This window comes from Struthio camelus, chromosome 7 (assembly GCF_040807025.1).
Source record: "Struthio camelus isolate bStrCam1 chromosome 7, bStrCam1.hap1, whole genome shotgun sequence".
Lineage (NCBI taxonomy): Eukaryota > Metazoa > Chordata > Aves > Struthioniformes > Struthionidae > Struthio > Struthio camelus.
In genome coordinates, this window is record NC_090948.1 from 18,675,890 (window position 1) to 18,696,599 (window position 20,710).

The 20,710-nt window shown below is 37.1% G+C and overlaps 1 protein-coding gene across 3 annotated transcripts in view; it reads left to right on the forward strand.

The window, feature by feature from the left end:
- BTAF1 (B-TFIID TATA-box binding protein associated factor 1) overlaps window positions 1–20,710 on the forward strand; it is a 58,477-nt gene that overhangs the window by 3,506 nt on the left and 34,261 nt on the right. For 2 of the 3 annotated variants that reach the window (XR_011142145.1, XM_068950017.1), the window contains exons 2-9: window positions 6,800–6,923; window positions 8,030–8,144; window positions 11,279–11,425; window positions 14,157–14,320; window positions 14,618–14,754; window positions 15,424–15,535; window positions 16,858–16,926; window positions 20,430–20,519. Coding sequence is in view for 2 of the 3 variants with exons in the window: in XM_068950017.1 (XP_068806118.1) it covers window positions 6,800–6,923; window positions 8,030–8,144; window positions 11,279–11,425; window positions 14,157–14,320; window positions 14,618–14,754; window positions 15,424–15,535; window positions 16,858–16,926; window positions 20,430–20,519 (958 nt within the window). In the remaining variant the exon portion in view is untranslated. Of the gene's footprint in view, window positions 1–4,839; window positions 4,977–6,799; window positions 6,924–8,029; window positions 8,145–11,278; window positions 11,426–14,156; window positions 14,321–14,617; window positions 14,755–15,423; window positions 15,536–16,857; window positions 16,927–20,429; window positions 20,520–20,710 lie in introns of those variants that run through there. The other variant, XM_068950018.1, reaches the window with a different exon arrangement.

The following is a 20,710-nucleotide window of genomic DNA, read 5'->3' on the forward strand; positions in this document are numbered from 1 at the left end:
GTTTCTAATATTAAATATTCATACATAAATGAACTTGACTAATCATTAGAGGAGGAACTGTTTTCAGTTTCTTTTGGGTGTTTAAAGGTACTTCATGTATCACCATTTGCACACCACCGCCATTGTTAATGGCTTTCTCATATTCTTGAGAGTCTTTACAGTATGAAAGAAACTTATGTTTTTAAAATATAGATAATTTGACTTGAAGAGGTGTATCTTTAAGTTCACCTAGAAGTATCTTTCTGTCTTATCTAAAGACAGTCTCCTCAGGGAAGTTTCAAGGCACTTCCCTAAGCAAATATGGGAGAGTATAACAACTTGCTATTGCAAGCTATGCTGGATTTGGTCCATATGAATGTAATACTAACTTCTAGAATTCTCAGTATTTCTCTTTGCTCTGATTTATGCAAAAGCATAGACTGGGAACCCATTTTCTGATTCAAAGGGCAAATGAAAAAAAAAAAAATTTATATTGGAAAGCTATTGGAGTAAAGCTCCTGCAAAATAAGTACATTTAAGAATAGGTACATTCAAGTAAGTATGCCTCATATGTTGCTCTCAGCGTTTAAAGTGTGGGGTTGTGACTTTCCAAGGACAAATAGTTGCACTCTGTAGCATCATTACATATCTAAAATTTCAAGTTTAATACTGCATTAGCACCAGGTTGAATTTCTCACATGTTACCTAAATTACCTAAAACCTCTATTGTAACCTCCACATACCTTTGGAAACATTATTTTGGGGTTATTGCAAACCTTTTTTCTAAAGCAAGAGCTTACTGTCTAGCTCCTTCAGAAGCTGTTACTTCATGGCTGCTCTTACTTCTTGTCTTTCAAGCACACTGAACAAGAAACATGTTTTCCCTGCTACTTGAAGGCTTATGCATGTTGATTAAAACATAGTGACCATCCATTTTTCTCCTTCACCAGTGCTTGGTATCTGCATCATACCTACTCTGCTGCTAATGATCAGAATAGGGCAGGCGCGCTAACCGATTACAGGAGTTCTACCCCAAAAGGAGGGGGGAAAAGAGTGTACCTCTCCCCTTAATGGAGATTAACTCCAAGACTAAAACAGTGGACCTGCCTTCCCTAGTGCTGTTTGGGAGAGGGAGTGCTGACACAGTCATGGGGAGGGGGGAGAGTAGTGTGTGCAGTATTGGCCAAGTGAGATAGAGCTGTAAAATTTCTCAGACACCTAACAGACTAGCATGAAAGTTGAAACCACGACTCTCGCCCTGATAAGAATTCTAACCCATTCCAGCAGCTAAAATGGGAATTCTTACCAAGCTATTCTGTCTTGCTTGTTGATACACACTTTGTATTGTAATCATATATCTTTACAGTGATTTGAGTTTCTTGTGCTGCCTCTTCTTTCTCATTATTTTTATAATGTAGTTGGTTATATGTACTTCATTTAGTTCTGAAAAAGCTTTTGAAGTGAAAGGGTGGCAGGTTGGGATGAAATTTGTGTTCCATTGTTGACTGTAGATACATATAATAAATAAATAAAAATTGTATATGATTAACATTATTGAGTATGCATTATATGGAATATAGATTCTATATGGAATATAGATTCTAGCATGTGGTATGTATATATGCATTTCACTATCTTGTGACTTATACTACTAATGTCTTTTAAAACATTAGGTTGTATGGTAAAGTTAAGAAGTAAGAATATCTGGTAACACTATCAGTGTAGTTCTGCACATATTCATTGTTATAGTCTCTGATCCCCATATATTGAATGAGGTCCCTCTATTACTGTATATGATCAGTAACAATGTTCTTCATTTTCAGTGTTCAGTCTTTTGATGGAGGGTGGTAGACTATGCAGTGTGTAATACTGTGATCGGTTTGTTGATGGAGCTCATTTAATTCCATGTGTCCCTTCCACTGTTCTGTAGGAAATAAGGGGATTTCTCTTGTCCACAGCCCTATCTCTGTAGCTACTTATTCCACAGTTCCCCACCTATGAGAAGTGAAATGACAATTCATTCTTTGTGCATACTCTCTTTTTTTTTTTTTTTTTGGTTCGGAAATCTGTTCAATGATCTTCCTCTTGCTTTTCTCTTGCTTCTGTTCAGTGATTTTTCTCTTGCTTGCCAATTGTACATTGGAAAGTTGTTTGCTTCATTATTTAACACTTCAAATGCTTTAGTAGATGTTTGGGTGTTTTTTGAATCGTGAAGCTGGCCAAGTTGGGGTTTGACCAAATGATGAAACACCACTCTGAGCAAAGGATTATCAGATCAACAAAATACTAAGGCATCTACGTTAGAAGTTAGGCTGAATTTCACCGTGAGTGTCATCTCCAAAACCCCTGTCTACTCTAAATTTTTGTTTAATGAAGTTTCCTAAGTTTCTGGGCTATTTCCATACTAGGAAAGTGCTTCAGATGTTCCTGTGTCCTGGAATGTGACTTATACTATTAAACCCTTAAAGAGTATTTCCTTGCCTTTTGACCAGTGCCGCTTGCAGTTTTCTGAGACTGTTCTGGTTAGAGCCTTCCAGGGACCACCCCTCAAGGGTTGTTTTTATGCGGTTACCCAATTTTGATGGCTTGGAGAGTATGCTAGCCTAGATGTGAGCTGTTCCATATGAGTTGGCCTCTACTATATGGGACTGCTCCCAGGCACGTTGAACTTACTGGTACAGATGCAGCTGAAGAGTCCAGCCTGATCACTTCACTGGCAGGACTGATCAGTTCACCATCCTTTTCGTGCTTTATAAAATTGTTGCACGCGTTTTCTTTTAGAACACTTTTGGAGCTAGTGTTGACGATTTCCATATCTTGACCTGGTCATTAGCTTTCCCACTACTGCTTTTCTAATACTTCTTTAGTTGAAGGGCTGTGAGATCCGTGCCCTTCAATTTCCAGTGCAGTGCCATAAGCTTCATTTCAAAGATTAGGATAAGTGTCCCTTCAAATGGAGGGTACCCCCTCTTGGAGACATGCCTTTAGGGAGCAAGGAATTGAAGATTAGCAAAGAATGGAACAGGTCATTGGTTGGGACGCTTGCCTACTGTGTCTGAGTGCCGCTGTTGCTCCCAGGGCTGTTTCTTTAGTTTCATGTGGCATGTACAAAACCGATCAGAAAGCAGTGACTAGAACATGGAATCACAATGCTCTATCTGGAGAGTCCTGCTGAGTGAGTTGTGGTTCTGTTGAAAGTATTTGTTGATCGGTTTTATCAAAGCTAGTGGGCTTTGATGAAATGTTCTGATTTTGATGACTTGGAATATTTGTGTGGGGAGGATTCACTTGCCTAATCTAGGTGTCCTGTGCCCATTTAGGTGATATAGCATATCCTTGCTGCTTCAGAAGGACAGGATTTCCTGTATGTCTTATGTCATGTCTGTGAACCCCATGTGGATGACTCATTCTGAAGTGTCTCAAAAGCTACTAGATGTCTGTTCTTAAGCACCTAAATTGGTGCTTCTGTGTCAGAAACAACTCTAATGGAGTCTGTGCTAGCGTACAAGCTCATGTGGTATTTCTTACAGTTAGTTTGAATGCAGTACTTATGGACTGTTCATAAGAACTTACTAAGAGTTTTTAATTGCTGCTCCAGGTTCTTTCCTACAGGTTATACTTCAGCAAGATGAAGTGATTTGGAAATGTCAGGCTTCTCAAATGATAAAAAGGTATCTACCTTCCTGAGAAAAACAAAGTTTTACAGGGGCTCATATAGCATGAGTTCATATAGAGGTAGATTATGACTGCCTTCACATCAGTGAGATACAGATGACTCTGGATTGGATATTGGGAGTCGCAAGCATTGCCTGAACTATTACTTGCGAGCTATGTGAAAGATTTGGTACTCTTAATCTGTAATTCAGCTAATTACAGCAGAGTTAATGTGCAGGAGAACTATCTTAAAGATCTGTTCCATTTATTATTCATTAGTATTTGAGTTTCTTTCATAACAATGCATAGCTCTCTTCTGCTTTTGCTTTAGGTTTTTTCTTCCCCTAAGTAATCCCTATGTTTCTCATGTGTGCCTATGACTTCTGTGTGTTTAGAACAGTTTCTAATAGCCTGTATTGAACCCTTTCTTAACATAATTTAAATTTCCATCTGTATTGTAGAGCATTTCACTGTGTACCCACCATATTGATTCTGACTTCTGTATTATGTTTATGATTTGTGTGAGTCACGCTATGCTATCCTTACAGCACTGCCTAGCATTTAAGGCAGCAACCACGCTCCCATTAGAACACTGTTTTGGTTCTCTTTGGCATTAAGAACGAGCTTAGAGACTCTTCCCTTATTTTGCATATGAAAAGCTTGTCAGAATTTATCAAATTCATTTTTTCTCCTGTTGGAGATCCTCACAACTGACTTGTTTAGATTTCTTAGTGTTTTTTCATTCTGTTAATTCAGAAATCTTAATACTCCCCAAAATGTTAACTGCTTGGTATTTGTGTATCAGAGAAGTTGCGGGGTGGGGGAAGGAAGAATGATTAGCATGGCCAAGAGTACTGTTAGCTTGATATTGGCTGTATCTGCCAGTTGTGTTCCTATGGCTTTTGCTGGGGTTTAGAAGCTGAAATCTTCGTATACGGATGTCAGATAATAGAAGGATGCGTTTGTTTTATTTTGCGTTGCATGTGGAAGTTAAGCATATTACAATTTAAAAATCACAGATTACAGACTAAGGATTTTACAGTTCGTTTTCTGTATTTTTGGGTAATACAGCATCGAAAGCTGTAGGTTTAGGAGCAGATAACTAGTTTTGTAACTAAGACTGGAATTAAACCTAAATGTTTCAAGGGTGGGCCGTTATAGTGGTTTCCTCCTGTTTTGACACAAAGAGTCCTAGCAGAGGAAGTGGTCTAAGTTGCACATTCTGCTTGAATTTGGAGACGAAAAAGATTCTCTGAGAGTTAAAGGAATGGGTGGCATTACTTGGCAAACTTTTTGAGGATATGACACATGGATGCTTTACGGAGAGATGAAGACTGAAAAGGGTGAGTTTAAGAATGAAACAAGCACACTAAAGCAAGCTGTGATAGCTCTGCAAGCTAGTGTATTTTGTACCGAGTAATACTGAGTGCTGTAAACTAGGTTGTGTTATTACTGTTAGAAACTTTTTAAGGAAAAATACCATTAAGTAACCAAGTTCCTAAGTAAGTGGTACGGTCTTCCTGACTGGTGAAGTATTATAGATCCAGGTCTTCCAAATCTCTAAAGCTTTTGTTTTCCTCCTTGACTTCCTAACTGCACAAAACAGCTAGCCTGCGAACGTTTGGCTTTTGATTTTTATGCAACTTTAGTACAACTAACTAACTAGTAAGTCATAGCAATTGAAACTTCAGTTTTATCTGGAGAAATTGAAATGGGCCCACTATTTTAATGGTAGGGAAAGAATTATTTCAAAGCTGGAAAATGTCAAAAATGTGTCTCAAATATTACAATGATTTAAAGTTAGAAAATATTTTTATTTAATAAATATTTGGCCTAGTATCTCTGATTTTTAGAAGGTTTGGGTTTTACAGATATCTATATGTCTACAACTTTATTGCCTTGGCTCTGTAGCACAGCTGTTCTCTTAAGGCACTGTTGCAGAGACTCTCAGGAATAAGTGCAGTTTAATGTGTCAAAGAAAATACAACATGCAATGATGTTAGAGAAAGGGTGTTAAATTTTGGAATTAATGTTAAATACAATTTTGATGAAATACGAAGTAGTAGCAATAGATTAACATGAAAAATATTCATCCTTTTCATGTATTTATTCAAACCTAAGGTATGTTTTTGTCGGGGAGGGGAGTTGTCAGGGACCTGTATCCTCATTTCATTAGACTGATCTAGGCGAGCTTCATTGCTGCATAAATTCCAGCTTCATTTGCTGCCATGAAAATACCACTCCAATTATTGTTAATTTTAAGGTTAGAAGGTACAATTCTGATCACATTACAAGGACAGATTCTAGAATTATATTCAGTAATGAGTCTGTACTGCACAGTAGCTAATGGATAAGGTAGACACTTTAAGTCAGAAAGTTGGAATTCTCTTCACAATTGAAGCAGTAATGAAAGATTTGTCACTTTGGTCATTGATTTAATAAACCAGACAATCAAAAAAGTATTTTTAAAAAAAGTTAGGCTACTTTTTCTTGTGCGGTAACTCTAAAGAAGAAAAAAGTTACCCGTCCTGAAAATAGATTATCTGGGTTTTTTAAAATAATCTGGTGTTACTGTGCACACTGATCTACTGGCTAAATTCCTATATATTTCATAGGAAGGCTGGGGTATCAAATTTATTTCAAAACTGTAAATAAAACTACTGGGTTGGTCTTGTATACTCCAGGGAGCTAGGGAGAAAATAGGTGAAAAGTAAAAATTTGTGGTATCCTGGAAAAGCAGAGTTTCGTGTTACAGATCACAGGCTGTGTCTTCAAAAGAAATGATAATGCACCGTATGAGGACCTGAGAGCTCTTTCTGTATTGGACAGAATTTGTTATTGAAGACTGCTTACAACCTAACAGTTTTTCCGGAATGGAAGTCTCCTACCTCAGGACAAAACAGGGACTGATTTCATTTATTTACTTTAAAAATTTTTGCAAAGTACAGGAATATTTCTGGTGGTATTTCTGTGTTAATTTCTCTGTGCTTTTAGAACAGGTACATTAATTATTAGAAAATTAAATGTTTCTCAACCTGTATATTGACAGTCTTCAGGCAAACGCTTCTTCCATTTGCATTAGATAAGCTGGAAAATCTGGGGATATAGTAATGTAAAGAGGTAGCTGAGCTATGAATAGCATAACTTTTTTGTCAATCATATTTAGGCTTGACCGTCTCTTTATTTTACTGGACACCGGTACGACACCAGTAACAAGAAAAGCAGCTGCACAGCAACTCGGGGAAGTAGTGAAACTGCATCCTCATGAACTGAACAATCTCTTATCTAAAGTAAGCATCTTTTTCTTTCTTTTTTTTTTTTTTAAATGCTATCATCGCTTTAACAGTAAGACTAGAACTGGTTTTATGAGACGTGGGTTCTGTAGGAAGAAGAGACAAAAAGCATAGCCTTCTGCAGTACTCTGAAAACAGGTGACTGAACAAAATTAGGAGACTGCTTCCGTTAAGCCTGCTGCTTTGCCAGCCTCTGAGGTGGTTATGTAAGTCAGGTTTCCCTTTGTATTCAGCATTGATATTCATGTTTGCTGCAAGTTCAGTCTTTAATCTAAAAAGAGGAGCTCTACTGCCTCTTAAAATTTCTGCTCCTGCAGAAATAATAATCCTTAAAGATTATTGCTGGTATGCTATAGGGCTAAAAATATAGGAGGCTGCATGTCTTTAAGAAGACTGGAAAATGGAAACAGATTTCCATTAGTTTGGGACTTGAATCTGGCCAAGTCTAGTAAAACAACCAAAAATAGTTTGTGTCTGACAGCTGGAAATGGCTGAGTGACCTCAATTCTGTTCTTACTGAGCAGGTGCCCTCACCACAATTGGTGCTATCAACAGAGTGGCCAAGGAGTCATGAATATCAAACCACTTTCAGTGAAGGAAATAGTTTTTTTCCAGGTTTGAGGCATAGTGCTAAATTAGTTTAGAGAAGCGTATGTCGCTAAAGGTGAGCATGTTGTCCCTCCACTTGGGTCAAATTATTTCAAAGTTTTCAGGTCTGTTAACTTTTTCGAACACTTCCTTTTAGAAAGCAAAAACATTTTCAAGCTTTGTTCAGTGCTTGGAGGAAATAGTCTACATTTTTGAAAACGAAGGCTTTGCTAAATTTGGCTGATGACTTAATAAATCTTAAGTTCTTACTGCCTTGCTATTGCAAGGCTTATGACTAAACAATGTGAATCAATAGAAAAGGTTGCTCATGTTTCTTCTGTTTTCTTGTCCTTTTGGTTTTTGCTGTTTTGAGTATTGCCTTAATCCACAGCATTAAAAATAAGTGTATTTTATATAGTGTTTAACAGCTCATGGATGTTCTACAAGCACATTTTTAACTAATTTTGATTTTTCTTTTTTAAAGACCTAATTCATTGTACAATCTCTTTTTAAAGGTGTTAGTATATTTAAGAAGTACAAATTGGGATACTCGCATTGCAGCTGGCCAGGCTGTTGAAGCAATAGTGAAAAATGTACCTGAGTGGAATCCAACTCCAAGATCAAAACAAGGTACTGCTTAAATGAATTATGTGGAATTATGTGGAATTGATTGTGTATCTGATGCAACCTGACTGTGATATGAGACTTCTCAGGGAAACTGTGCCATTCTGTTTTTATGAGCACTAGATGTGTGTGGACTGTAGTAAACCCCTGTGGCTTTAGATGTTCACATTCAGTTACAGAGCTGCTCATAGCACCTTTCTAAGGGAGGTGAAATGGTCACTTGCTGCAGTCTAGTCTGCTTGTTCACTCTGCATCTGGAATTGTTGTGTGAGGGATGTTAGAGGGTATAGCCCTGCTACTACTTTTAGCAGCTTATGGACCTATTGCCCGTGATTTTGTCTAATCCCTTTTTGATCCCGTTGATGCTGTCTGCTTTCACAATCTTCTGTGGCACAAGTTCCAGAAATTCATGAATCTGTGTGTGGTTCTGTGTGGGTTTTTTTTGTTTGTTTGTTTTTTAACTAAAAGTTTCCCTTGTCTGTTTTAAGTTTCTCAGGCTTGTTTCATTCACTGTCTCCTGGTTCTAGTACTGTAAAATTTGATAACTTCTGCATTTATCTTCATGATTTTGTAAACTGCCATCTTTCTCCCCTCCAACAACTTTTTCCTCTCCAAGCTGAAGAACTACAGCATCTTTAGTCTCTCCTCACAAGGTAGCTATTCCCTCTTTTGAATCACTTTATTTGCCCTTCTCCATGTTTTTTTCCACTTGTGTCCTCCTTGAGCTGCACAGTGTAGAGCTGCGCATAGTGCACCAACATCCGAAGTTCTAATATTTGTATATAGTGGCAAGAGGAGATACTTTGTCTCGTTTTCAGTGTAATTCTTGATGATGTCCCAAGATTCATTTGGCTGTTTTGGCTGTCACTGCACAATAAGCTGGTGAATACAGAAAACTGTTAAAAGTGTCTCCAAGATCATTATTGAGTGTTAACTGTCAGTTCTGAATTTGGCATTATGTAGCATGGTTTAGGTTCCTAACGCTGCAGCTTATCTGCTGTCTCTGCCCATCACTCAGTTCTGAGAGTCCTTTCTTGGTTCCTTTCTGCCATTGTGACGTTTGATTACCTGAAGGAGCTTAGTATAACAAAAATGCTTGAGGAAGAGCGTGCATAGTGAAATCTCCTCATTGGTAAAGACGTTGAATAGAACTGGTTTCAGCATTAATCTCTGACTCTTACTCATCTTGAAAAGTGACCATTATGCCCCGCTCCTATGCCCCACTCCTTGCTTTCTACGTTTTAGCTAGCTGTCAGTCCATAAAAGGATCTCTTCCCTAATTCTGTGGTCACTTAGTTCCTTCAGTTTTTGGTATCTAATTCTGCCAAAGGCTCTTGGGGGCAAAGTAGGTACATATTTTTAAACATACATGTATATACTCTATATGTAGCTTATATATGTAAATCTAAAAAAGTTAATATGTTATTTTATATATGTGTAGGTATGTACAATTTCCACTGTATCAGCTCTAGCCACATGTTGGATTTCTTTGAGGACATTGATAATCAGGTTAGAGAGGCTGGGTTTTTTCCTTTCTTTTTCTTTTTTTCCCCCATGAGCCCTGCTGACTCTTTTCCGGTAAATCATGTTTATCCATACACTCAATAGCTTTATTTATAGACTCCACTATCTTACCAAGGATGGAAGTCTGATTCACCAGTGTGTAGTTCCCAGTGTTACTTCTAAAACTCCCCTTGTGCATGGGAGTTTAGAGGCAACCTATCAGTCTTCAAGCACAGTGGCTGTTTTTAGTGGTGGGTTAATATGCACTGTCCAGTTCGCACATATCTGCCTCTCAGATTTGAAGTTGTAGAAGTGGTTATGTGCGTTTTGAGAAACAGGTAGCATTTAAAACAGCTAACTGGCTGTGTAGGCCTTCATTTTTGTTTTTGATTTCAGTTAAATTTGATGCAGTAGTTAAATATACTTGTTTTACAGTAGTCTGCTTAGTAATATTTTAGGTCTTAGGCTTGCTGCAAATCACTTATTTTTGTGTATGTATTATAAAATGTTAAATATTTCTTTAGGTCTGAAGAAATGTAGGTATTTGTATAAAGTGTTTTGTATGTAATTAAACTCACTTACTGTAAGTCAACAAACTTTTATAAATAAGTGTGTTTGGGTGGACCATATCAAACTAAGTGTTAGGTTTTTTGTTTTTTTGTCGTTTTAGTAGGCAACAGTTGTATTAATACTGCCAGTTATAGTTCGGACTGTAAGCATGCTGGATAATGTAGGAGCAGCCAATCTTTTTGGACGCTAAGCTGCGTGTGGCTAGGAGCCACAAGATGCACACTCTTCTTTGAGAGCTGAAAGAAGGGATGCTTTGGAAGTGAATTTCTAAAAAGGAAATGTGAGGGTGACGGAGCACTGGAACAGGTTGCCCAGAGAGGTAGTGGAGTCTCCTTCCCTGGAGATATTCGAGACCCGTCTGGATGTGATCCTGGGCAATATGCTCTAGAGGTCCCTGCTTGAGCAGGGAGGTTGGACTAGACGATCTCTAGAGGTCCCTTCCAACCTAAACCATTCTGTGATTCTGTGAAATGATAGATACCTTGTGAGGAGCAACTCTCTTCTGTGACGGTATTAATTGTGCTGTATCTACAGCTGGATTTGAGAAGAGCTGATAAACTAGTTCTCAGTAGCCCTTCGTGGCTTGCTTCTTCCCATACCTCTATTAAGACTACTCTTCAGCTTCCATACCAGGGATGCCTTGCTGTTGGTCATATGATACAGCGTTGGCATGATACTTGTTTGAACTCTTTGTAAGCCATACGTAGCTCAAACTGCAAGCTGGCCATATATATGTACAGAGAAGACCTTTTAGTGTGTCAGTGTCCAAAATTTTAAGTGAAACTTTTTAAGGGAAAAATGTTAAGGTATGTATTTATTTTTAAACTCGGTAAAATGCACTGATTAAATGTTGATTTTTTTTTTTTTTTTTTTAAATGCTCATTTTTTTTCAGCCTTTCTTTGTGAAGAGGAGCCTTTAAATTCTGGGTATCGGAATGCTGTCTGTCTGGTCATTTCTTTGGAGGAGAAAGATTATTTATTCTCCATCTCCTTTCTCTTCTGCCTACACTTTGACTGAAAATAATTTTATCACACTTTCGTTAATATTATTTTCAATGTCTGTCTAGAACCAGGCTCAGAAAGTCCTATGGAAGATTCACCTTCAACTGATCGGTTACGTTTTGACAGATTTGATATATGTCGGTTGTTAAAACATGGTGCATCTCTTCTTGGATCTGCTGGTGCAGAGTTTGAAGTCCAAGATGATAAATCAGGTATATTTTTATATTTGACTTGCAGATGAGAACTTAGCCAACACAAACTTTTTCAAACAACTGTTATGTCACGCATGGCTTGGTGGAATGTTAGGAAATAACAGTAAGAAAACATGCCCCAACATAACTGGTTTATATTCTCTGTCTTGAGCTGGGAATGAATTATGGCTACATATCTTACCATTAAGACTCTCAGAGTTAATCTCAATAACTTATTTTTATTATTTTTCTGTTAGAATTAGTGTGCGTATACAAAACCTAAAGAAGGGGAGCAGAAAAAGCAATGTCAAAGGCTGCTGTACAATTTCTGTAGCCTTATTTTTGAAGGGGTTCAGGAACTATAAATCACTTGTTTGAGTAAAACAATGTTCCCAAATATAATTAGCAGGATGTGACTTATTAAAAGGCATGAAGGTTTCTAATATAGAGCAATGGCACAACAAATACTGTGGTAAAATTTTCAAGGTTGGATGGTCAAATATTTAAAACATTCAGTACGTGTTCAGAGACTTAATAGTTGTTAATTAACAACTCACTCTTTACAGAACTCGCATTCAGTTGCTGCACGGAATGAAATGATTACTAGTTTGTTTCCTTCCAAACAGTGGCTACTGGCCTTGTTTATAGCGTGATCCAGGCTTTCCTCTAGTGCTTACAGTTGTGGCATTTGAGTGCTTTTACAGACAGTTTAGCGTAGAGAAAGAAGTAAAAGTAGAAAGTGGGAAGAAGTAGAATAGTCGTCCTCAAAGAGCGTGGAATACAAAGTAAAAATAGTATCAGTTAAGTCATGGTTTCGGTTAAGAGATCTTGTGCTTTTCTGTCAGAGTACTTGGCACTTTTGATCTCTCTTAAGGCTCATAAGAAATGTAGGCTATGCATTCAGTGTGTGTGTGTGATATCTCTTGTTTCAAGTGACTTGTCTGGTATCTTTCTGGAGCTCTTCAGCAGAGAGAATTGGATTATAGCTGTAAAATGGCATTGAATTACTTTAATCTACAAGACTCTTGTTTGTTCCTTTCCCTACTTCCCTGATGTACTTCTGGTCCATGTTCCAGTTTCTGCACCAAATGAAATGGTGCTATAGATAAGAAGCCGCTCTGCTTTCATAGCTTTGATTCATTTGTTCCCTGAGCATGATTCATCCTATGCAGGGAACACAAAAGGTTGCTAGCTTGGGAAGGAAGAGAACCCATGGTTCCTGACGTTTGGGCAGTATCCTGTCCGTTAAGCTTTCCTACTATTTTATTATTTGCCACCTCTTATGCTAGGTTAATGAGGTGTTCTGCAAATCTCATCTCTTCTAATGAAATCCTACCTGTTCAGAAATCAATTAGATGGAATACAACATTTCAGTTGTTCATAAGTGTGGTACTTATCCCAGTGCTTCACAACACATGCTGCTGTAAATCGTGTGAACAAAAATGAGCTATAGCTTTTGTTGTTGTTGTGTGTGTGTGTGTGTGTTTTTTTTTTTTTTTAAACTAGTGGGAGAATGCACATAGGCTGTTTTCTCTTCTGTATTTTCTAGCTGTTTTTCTTTAAGTAAGTAGCCAGGATGAGTGGATGTATAAAGCAAGTCACATAATGAATTTGTGGATTTAGACTTTGGCACTTTTTCGTAAGATGAACTTGGGCAAGGAAAGTAAAATATTATAGGGAATGGAAGTTGTTTATATTTCTTTGTTTGCCACTTAGGGTTTTTTGTTGTAGCATTTAAGTGGGTTATTGACATAATATCTCAAACATGGTGTATACTCAAAATTTCTGACAATATTGGTTCCCTACTTATGAATTTCTGTGCAAATCTTTCAGTTGGATAATAGAATAGGAATCAATTCTCTCAGTTGCTTTTCAGTAATCCTTTGGAAGCACAGTTACAAAGGCGTTAGTGACTAAAAAACCAACCAACCTCTGACTGGTTTCCATACCACCCGTGAAAATAACGCAAAGCCCAACAGGCCTATAAGCTACAACTCCTGGTTTACGTGTAGCAAACTCACTTGGCGAGTTTATCCTGCTAGGCCACTAAAATCCTCTTTTATTTTCACCCAAAATCTAAGTGTTAAGTACTTCAGGTGTTCACGTAAGCTTCGCAAGATTCTTGAGGCAGCTGCTATGATCTTAACTTCCTAAATGAGCCTTGTCTGGCATGTGAAGTTTGAGGGTACTAGAGTCTGTGCAAAACTTAACCCTAGGTAAATTGTTTATCCCTCAGTCTCCATTTCTATTGGGAATTTCTAGTCTGGGCAGAAGGGGAGGAGCTGCTGAGGTCCTGTGCATCTGATGAGAAAGCATGCCCTGAAAGAGAAGGGGTCCAGGTTTTCAAAAAAACAGCTGAATCCTAACTTAACACCAAATACTGCACTGAATACCGGTTCAGGTTTTTTGCTGTTGATTATTTCTTAGGTATCTGTTTTTCAATGTGTGAATTCTCTCCTTTTACTTTCCTAAAATATGGAAGATCTGAATTTTTAATTCTGTGGAAAGAATTTCATGGGAGCTATTTTTTCTATTAAAAATTTTTGTCAATTTAAGTAACAGTATAGCTTCAACAGCAAAAAGGTCTTTCTGGGAATTGGTCTGACTGAGATTAAAACATTTCAGTGAGGCATTATCCAAATACAACTTAATTCTATGCAGCTGTTGTTTTTTTTATATTATTTCACTGAGCAAGTCTTCAATAATATATCTAGTTGGAAGTCTGACACATCTTTTATTTTAAACTTTTAAGGTGAAATTGATCCTAAAGAGAGGATAGCACGACAGAGGAAATTGTTACAAAAGAAACTTGGCCTTGATATGGGTGCTGCAATTGGGATGAATACTGAAGACCTCTTCAATGATGAAGATTTGGATTATTCTCCTTCTTCAGTTTCACTTGTTAACAAACAACCTGTAGGTAAAACCTTGGGCTGTTTTCCTGCAAGGGAATAACACAGTGCTTTATTTGTGCTTCTATAATTGCAATTCCTTATATTTTAAGTATAATGCTCAACTCTAAATAGGGTGTGTTTTGGCTTCCTGAATTCTTAAACTCCATAGTCGCACGTTAGTCTGTTTTGGTGTCAGACTACTCGTCTGAATTCTGAATTAAGGAGGGTGGCCTGGGGAGGTTGAGAGCCTGTGGGTTTGAGGATTTTTTTCAGGACCTTTGCAGTAAGAAATGTTGACAATGAATGATTTCCCTTTCAGACTCTTCAGGCTGCTGAGTTAATTGACTCAGAGTTTCGAGCTGGTATGAGCAGTAGACAAAAGAACAAAGCCAAAAGAATGGCTAAGCTATTTGCAAAGCAAAGATCCAGAGATGCAGTGGAGGCTAATGAAAAGAGGTATAATACTGAACTGTTCTACTCTGATTTCTGCTAAGCAAGGATTATAATTTGATTTGTCTGTTGAAAAACTTGCTACAGCCTTTGCCTCTTAGTGTATTCCATGTTAATTACACTGATGGTAAAAGACTTGTGCCATATTTATTCTGATTAGAGACTTTATTAAGGCCCTAGTTTTGTAGGAATCTTGAAATAGCGGGAGGCTATTCTTAGAAGTGTCTGTTTTGTCCCTGTTGTTAAATGTGGCTTGAGAATACCAGTTATGAAGATAAACAATAGCTAAACATTTCAAATAACTTTTTATGGATGATGTTTTCTTCTTCACTATAGTTTATAGTGATATGTTATTGTACCTACTATATTTCTAGTGAGCAACGGACTAAATTTTTTTTCTGTGATTTTTTTTTTTTTTCTTTTTTATCCTCTGAGGATTTCAGCCTTTTTTGGAAAGGCTGAGAAAGATTGCAAATTTGGCATGGCATTCTGCTGTTGCCTTGCTGAATCTTCTTACGTGTAACTTCTTCTGAAATATACAGTACAGGTAGTTATTAATCAAACTTGTTTTATATTCCCGCCACATGTTACTATTTCTGAGACTTCAGTTGTAGAAGTAATTACTTTCCTTAAAACATATTTTCAGTTCATAAACTTGTATTTGTTCCTTTTTAGCAATGATAGCACTGATGGGGAGCCAGAAGAAAAGAGAAGAAAAGTTGCAAACGTTGTCATCAACCAACCTGCCACAGACTCAAAAACGTTGGTAGAAAATGCTCCGGAAGAGGTATGATGCACTATCTGGTATTAAAGAATTGAAAGATAACATCTGCTAACGTTAAGAGTAGCATAAAATTTCTTTACAGTCCCAGTTATTCTAACCCTGAATGAATTATTCTTTACTTGTTTTAGTATGTGAGAAATGGAAGTGTAAATAATGTCATTGGCAATTTAGTTTTATGTGTAATGAAGCAAATGTGTTTCCTCTCAATGCTGCTTCCCATGTGAAGCACATCTAATCCATTGGTAGCAGTTTGTGACCCAAATGAATGTGAGCAGGCAGATTACAGGTGTCAGACTAGTAATGTCCAAAGGCACCTACATTTAAGATTAATAAACTGTAAAACCGTGCTAAGCAGGTGAAGATAATAAGAGATCACACTGAGTCATAAGCAATTTGATCTGAATGTTCCTCTGCATTTTATTTGATCTTTGCCTACTATAATTGGGCTTAATTTAGAATTAAGTTTTACCTTTAGTTGAAGATTTTAAACAACATTGGTGAAAAATTCTCATTTGCTTCACTAGACTGAAAAGCTGAAAAATTTGTAAAAAAAAATGCTATAGTAGAATAAAATTGGTCCATAGGAGTTTATATTGAGGAAACTTTGTCTTGGTCAACTCTTGTCTAATAAAAAATAAAATTTTCCAAACGTAGCTTAGTAACTAAATTCTTATTTACAAAACAGTGATTGAAAAATGAATTTATGAAAGATTAATGATCAGGGAAGGCTAAGTAGCTGTTAGTTGCTAGCCTTTTAAAGACCTTGTCTCGTCTCTACGATGGTGTAAAGTTCCAGGAAGTTAGCATCTTTACCAATTTCCTTTCCGTAGCCACGTCAGCTTCCTCATAGGAAGTTTCAGGGATAGCAGATATGCTCCTTGTAGTTTTCAAAAACATGGAATACCCTTTGGAAAGGAATGGTGTTTGTTACTGGATCGAAGTGACCCAATTTGCTTATGCTGTGTAATTTCAAAGCAAGACTTGCCTGTTCTGCTTTTTAAAGGCAAAGTTTGCTTAATTTTCTAAATGTCGTTCCCAAAGGGAGACTGACTTCCAGAACATCAAAATTAGCCTAGGGAAGAGGTTATACTACCAACAGACAAACTTCATAAGCGTTTTACAAGCTCCAGTGCCAATCGGCAACCTTTTTGAAGTGTGGAATAAGTTACTTTATTTTACTATGTTATTGGGCAGAGCCAAATAATCAAGCTTTTGGAGGTCTTTGTTTATCTCCGCTTATCTAAGCGGCATGCAATTTAAAATGCAATTTTCCCCTGATTCCTAACTGCATTAATCTCATACTTGTGTTTTTAATGTAAATTTAGGCAAATGAATGGCCTCTGGAAAGCTTTTGCGAAGAGGTGTGCAATGATCTCTTTAACCCATCCTGGGAGGTAAGATTTATGTGCAGTATTTTGAGGTGTAATTAAAGACAGGAGGAAAAAAAAAAAAAGTAATCTGTAGTAGGTTTAAACGGAAGCACAAAAATTATGTGTATAGGATTTAAGAACGTTTTGCTAGATATGAGAAATTACACCAATCATAAATGCAGATTTACATAGTTAAGACAAATCTGATTTTAGAGAATTTTTTATTATTCATTTCAAGGGGGGAATGGAAATGTGTAGTGTATATGCAAGTGGAGAGTAGGAAAGATCTCGGTAGCAGTGAATATAAATGAGAACTTTGGAAGTATTGAAATTTGAGTAAAACAAAAGGACCTGAATCTATGGTTGAAAAGGTGAAGTAATTAAAAATGGCTTGAATTTATCAAGAGTGGAAGAGCATTGTGTGAGTGCTGAAAACAGTGACATGTTTGGCTAATCTTAAGATAGAAAAGGCAAAAAAAAAAATTCACTCCACTAACAGAGGATAGGCTACAAATCATTATTTGCTCTTTTCTTTTATGAAAAAATTTATTTTTTTTAAAGAACTATATCAAGTATCAGTTGCAAAAACTGTGTAGTTGTCTAGGTAACTTGTTTTCAAGATCTGAAAACAGTTCTACTCACCCTTTTTTATTCAGTCCTCTTATCTTCTACCCATTTTGATATAGGTCCTAGACAAAAAATAATGAAGTAGCTGACAATGGTCTTTCCTTGAGCAAAAGCAGATGGGCATAACTATTGCCAACTAATATTAATTTTATAATAATTTCGATGTTTTGAGAGATTAAATGTTAACACCAAGTATATCATGCTTAGGCATATTTATATCACAGGTTCAGTGATACCAAGTTGGCTCTGCTTATGCTGTCCTCAAACTTGGAAGCACAGAGATAGATCATATGCAGCAAGCACAGTTATTCTGGGTCCAGAAAAAGGATAATTATTCATGAGGCACATCACTGCATCTGAACTAATAAGCCTTGTCTTACTGGAAAGCAGGCTGTTGGTGTTTCAAGCTAAAGCTACTTGCCCCCTTGTGGGATGCAGGCATTCTCAAAGCCTTGTTAGTACATTTGATATGGGGCCCATGTACATCTTAATTAAGGAAGTAGATCAATACAGAATCATTATTATGGTATGTTCTGGGTGAAAAACAGGTTAAACTACCTTAAAATACATACTTATAAAATTATCCTCTGGCAGCCTCTTGCCACGTCCTGAGATAGCTTGGGTGACTAGTTCAGGCTACGTGGCTAGCTTATAGACAGCTAAATGCTGGCTTACAGACAGCTAAAGTCAGGTGAGATGAATCCTGCTACTGGTATTTCCTTTACGCAGTTGTCTTTCCTGCTGTTATTTTGCCTTTGAAGAGGCTCAAAAGTTTACAAGGCAGGAAAAAGAACATTTTGTCAGCTAAAACTAGCTTATAAGCAATCTCTGACATATAAACAGATGATTGGCATATTATGAGCAATTAAGAACTCAAGACAAGGTGCTGTGGCTGGGTTTTATTGGCTTCCTTATAGCTTTTTTCAACAGCCACTCAGATGTGCATATGGTAAAACGTATGCTTTTATACAATTGCTCTTCATCTGAGATATTCTGATCCTTGGAGGACCTACCAGCTGCTTGTTTCTGGCTGTTAGGGGAAGAAATATTATTGTGAAGTGTATAATTTTTTAATGACATGCATATATATATATATGAAGTACACTTTATAGCAAATACAGTGCAAGTTTTGCTCAAATCTATGTAAAAGCCTCTCAAGGAAAAAAGCCTATTGCACAGGCTTTTCTTGGTTAGCCAATTTCCTCCAGCCTAATGCCAAAAATACCAGAAACAGGTATGCCTTTAGCGCATCTTTCTACTGATGTTCTGTAACTTTGGTTTCTTTGTAGCCCACAGGTGCATTCATTCTTATTAGTACATTCAACTGCTTATGTTTGGAAACATACAAGTGGCTTTACTTTGTTTTCCCCTATAACTTGTTTGCTTCTGATTGTTAGGTTTTTTTAATATCTAGCCAAGCAAGGCAGCTTTGCGTATACACGTGAGCTATGCAGAATAATAATTCTCAGAAATTTGTTCTGCAAATGCCCCAAAATACTCTGTGCTCTACTGGGAAGAGGACTACTTTCCTTTAGCTTACAAACCTACTAGAAGTAGTTTGTCTCTGAGCAGCCCCTTGTGCCCCTCCCTTCCCCCAAAGTCAAAAATCGCAGTGATCTAGAAGGTGGCTGCCAGAGTATCTTATTTAGTTCCCGAGACTGGTACAAGCTGGCTGTCACGTCCAGTAATAGAGGTGGAGGCAACAGAATCATCTCTGCTTCTTGAGCCAGGGAATTCATTGTCTATAGTCATTTGAGGTACTGAACCATGTTTTGGATTCAGTGAAAGATTTCCTTTTGGTTTCGGCCTTTGCTTTTTGGTACTTGTGTTTTAGCTTCAAATATGGAACGTTTTTCATGAATCGGATCTGGTGCTTGTATGCTTTTGAGATCTGCTGATCCAGAGCTCTGGGCTTTATGAAAACTTCTAGCATCATATGATGTGTTCCTTGTTGGGTCCCCAAAAGAAATTCTTCTTGGGCAAAAAGGAAAATTTGCTCCAACAGTCGGAGCAATGTGTGTGTTCATCTCCTGTGGTTTTGCTTTTTTTGGTGGTTTAATTATAGGATTTACAACTTTTTACCCATTTTCTTCTCTGCAAGAAACATAGTCTGGGTTAGTAGATTTGCTTTTTAAGGTTTAGATTAGTCCTGCCCTTAAAACTGTCAGTCGTCTTATGTATTTGAGAACTGATCATTGTAAGGTAGCTATTGCTGCAACTGTGCTTAGGAAATGAGTGCTTTGGAGGGTAGTAATGCCATGACAATTATTGTTGAAACGTTTCTGTTGGTGGAGGTAGAGGTAAAGGCTTTTAGTATTGGTATTACAAAACAGATAGCTAAAAGTATTTCTTCCTATTTTTTATATGAAAAATTCAGATGAGGAGAGCCATAAATATTTTGATGCTTTTTTAGCTGATGAAGGATTGATATGGGTAAGAAGACTTCATCCAGAAAAAACATGTCAATGTGTAAATATCTTCTAGGTTGATCTGTCCCTGAAAACTAGTGTTTTATAACATAGTGAGGTAAAACCAAATGCAAACTGTCTTCCTCAACTGCAGTACTGCACATGTGATAGTGATATCTTCTGTATTGGGAAACAGAAGCAATTTTTAATGTATTTTGTCCATTTATTTGCCTTTCTATATAAACGTATCACAAATCTAGTGTTGAAAAACTTATTTTCCCAAGTATAGCTTTTGATCTAATAAAATACTACCGTTTCTCACAAATTTAAGTACCACCACTAACTACAGGACTTGAAACTGTGTACTAAGAAAAAAGAAGCATTGGTATTTTGAATTACTTGCAGTGTTTCAGTCTATTCAGTGTATTTCTTTTAGTCTTCTGTTTCTAAATATTTAAAATGACTTATTTTTAATTCTTTTCACTTTTCTAGGTTCGACATGGTGCAGGTACTGGGCTGAGAGAGATACTGAAAGCTCATGGTAAAAGTGGTGGTAAAATGGGAGACAGCTCTTTAGAAGAGGTAAATTTCCAGTTTTGTAGATTTAGCAGGTTTCTTAAGTAGTGTCTTTTCTAAACCTAATTTAAAATACTTGAGCTTTGCAGGAGGTGGGTGATTTGAAGGGAGTAGTAGACCATGAGATTTGTTTGCTGAAAGTATATGGACCACATAACTATATCCTGTGATGAAATGTTAAATTCTCTTTAAGAAGC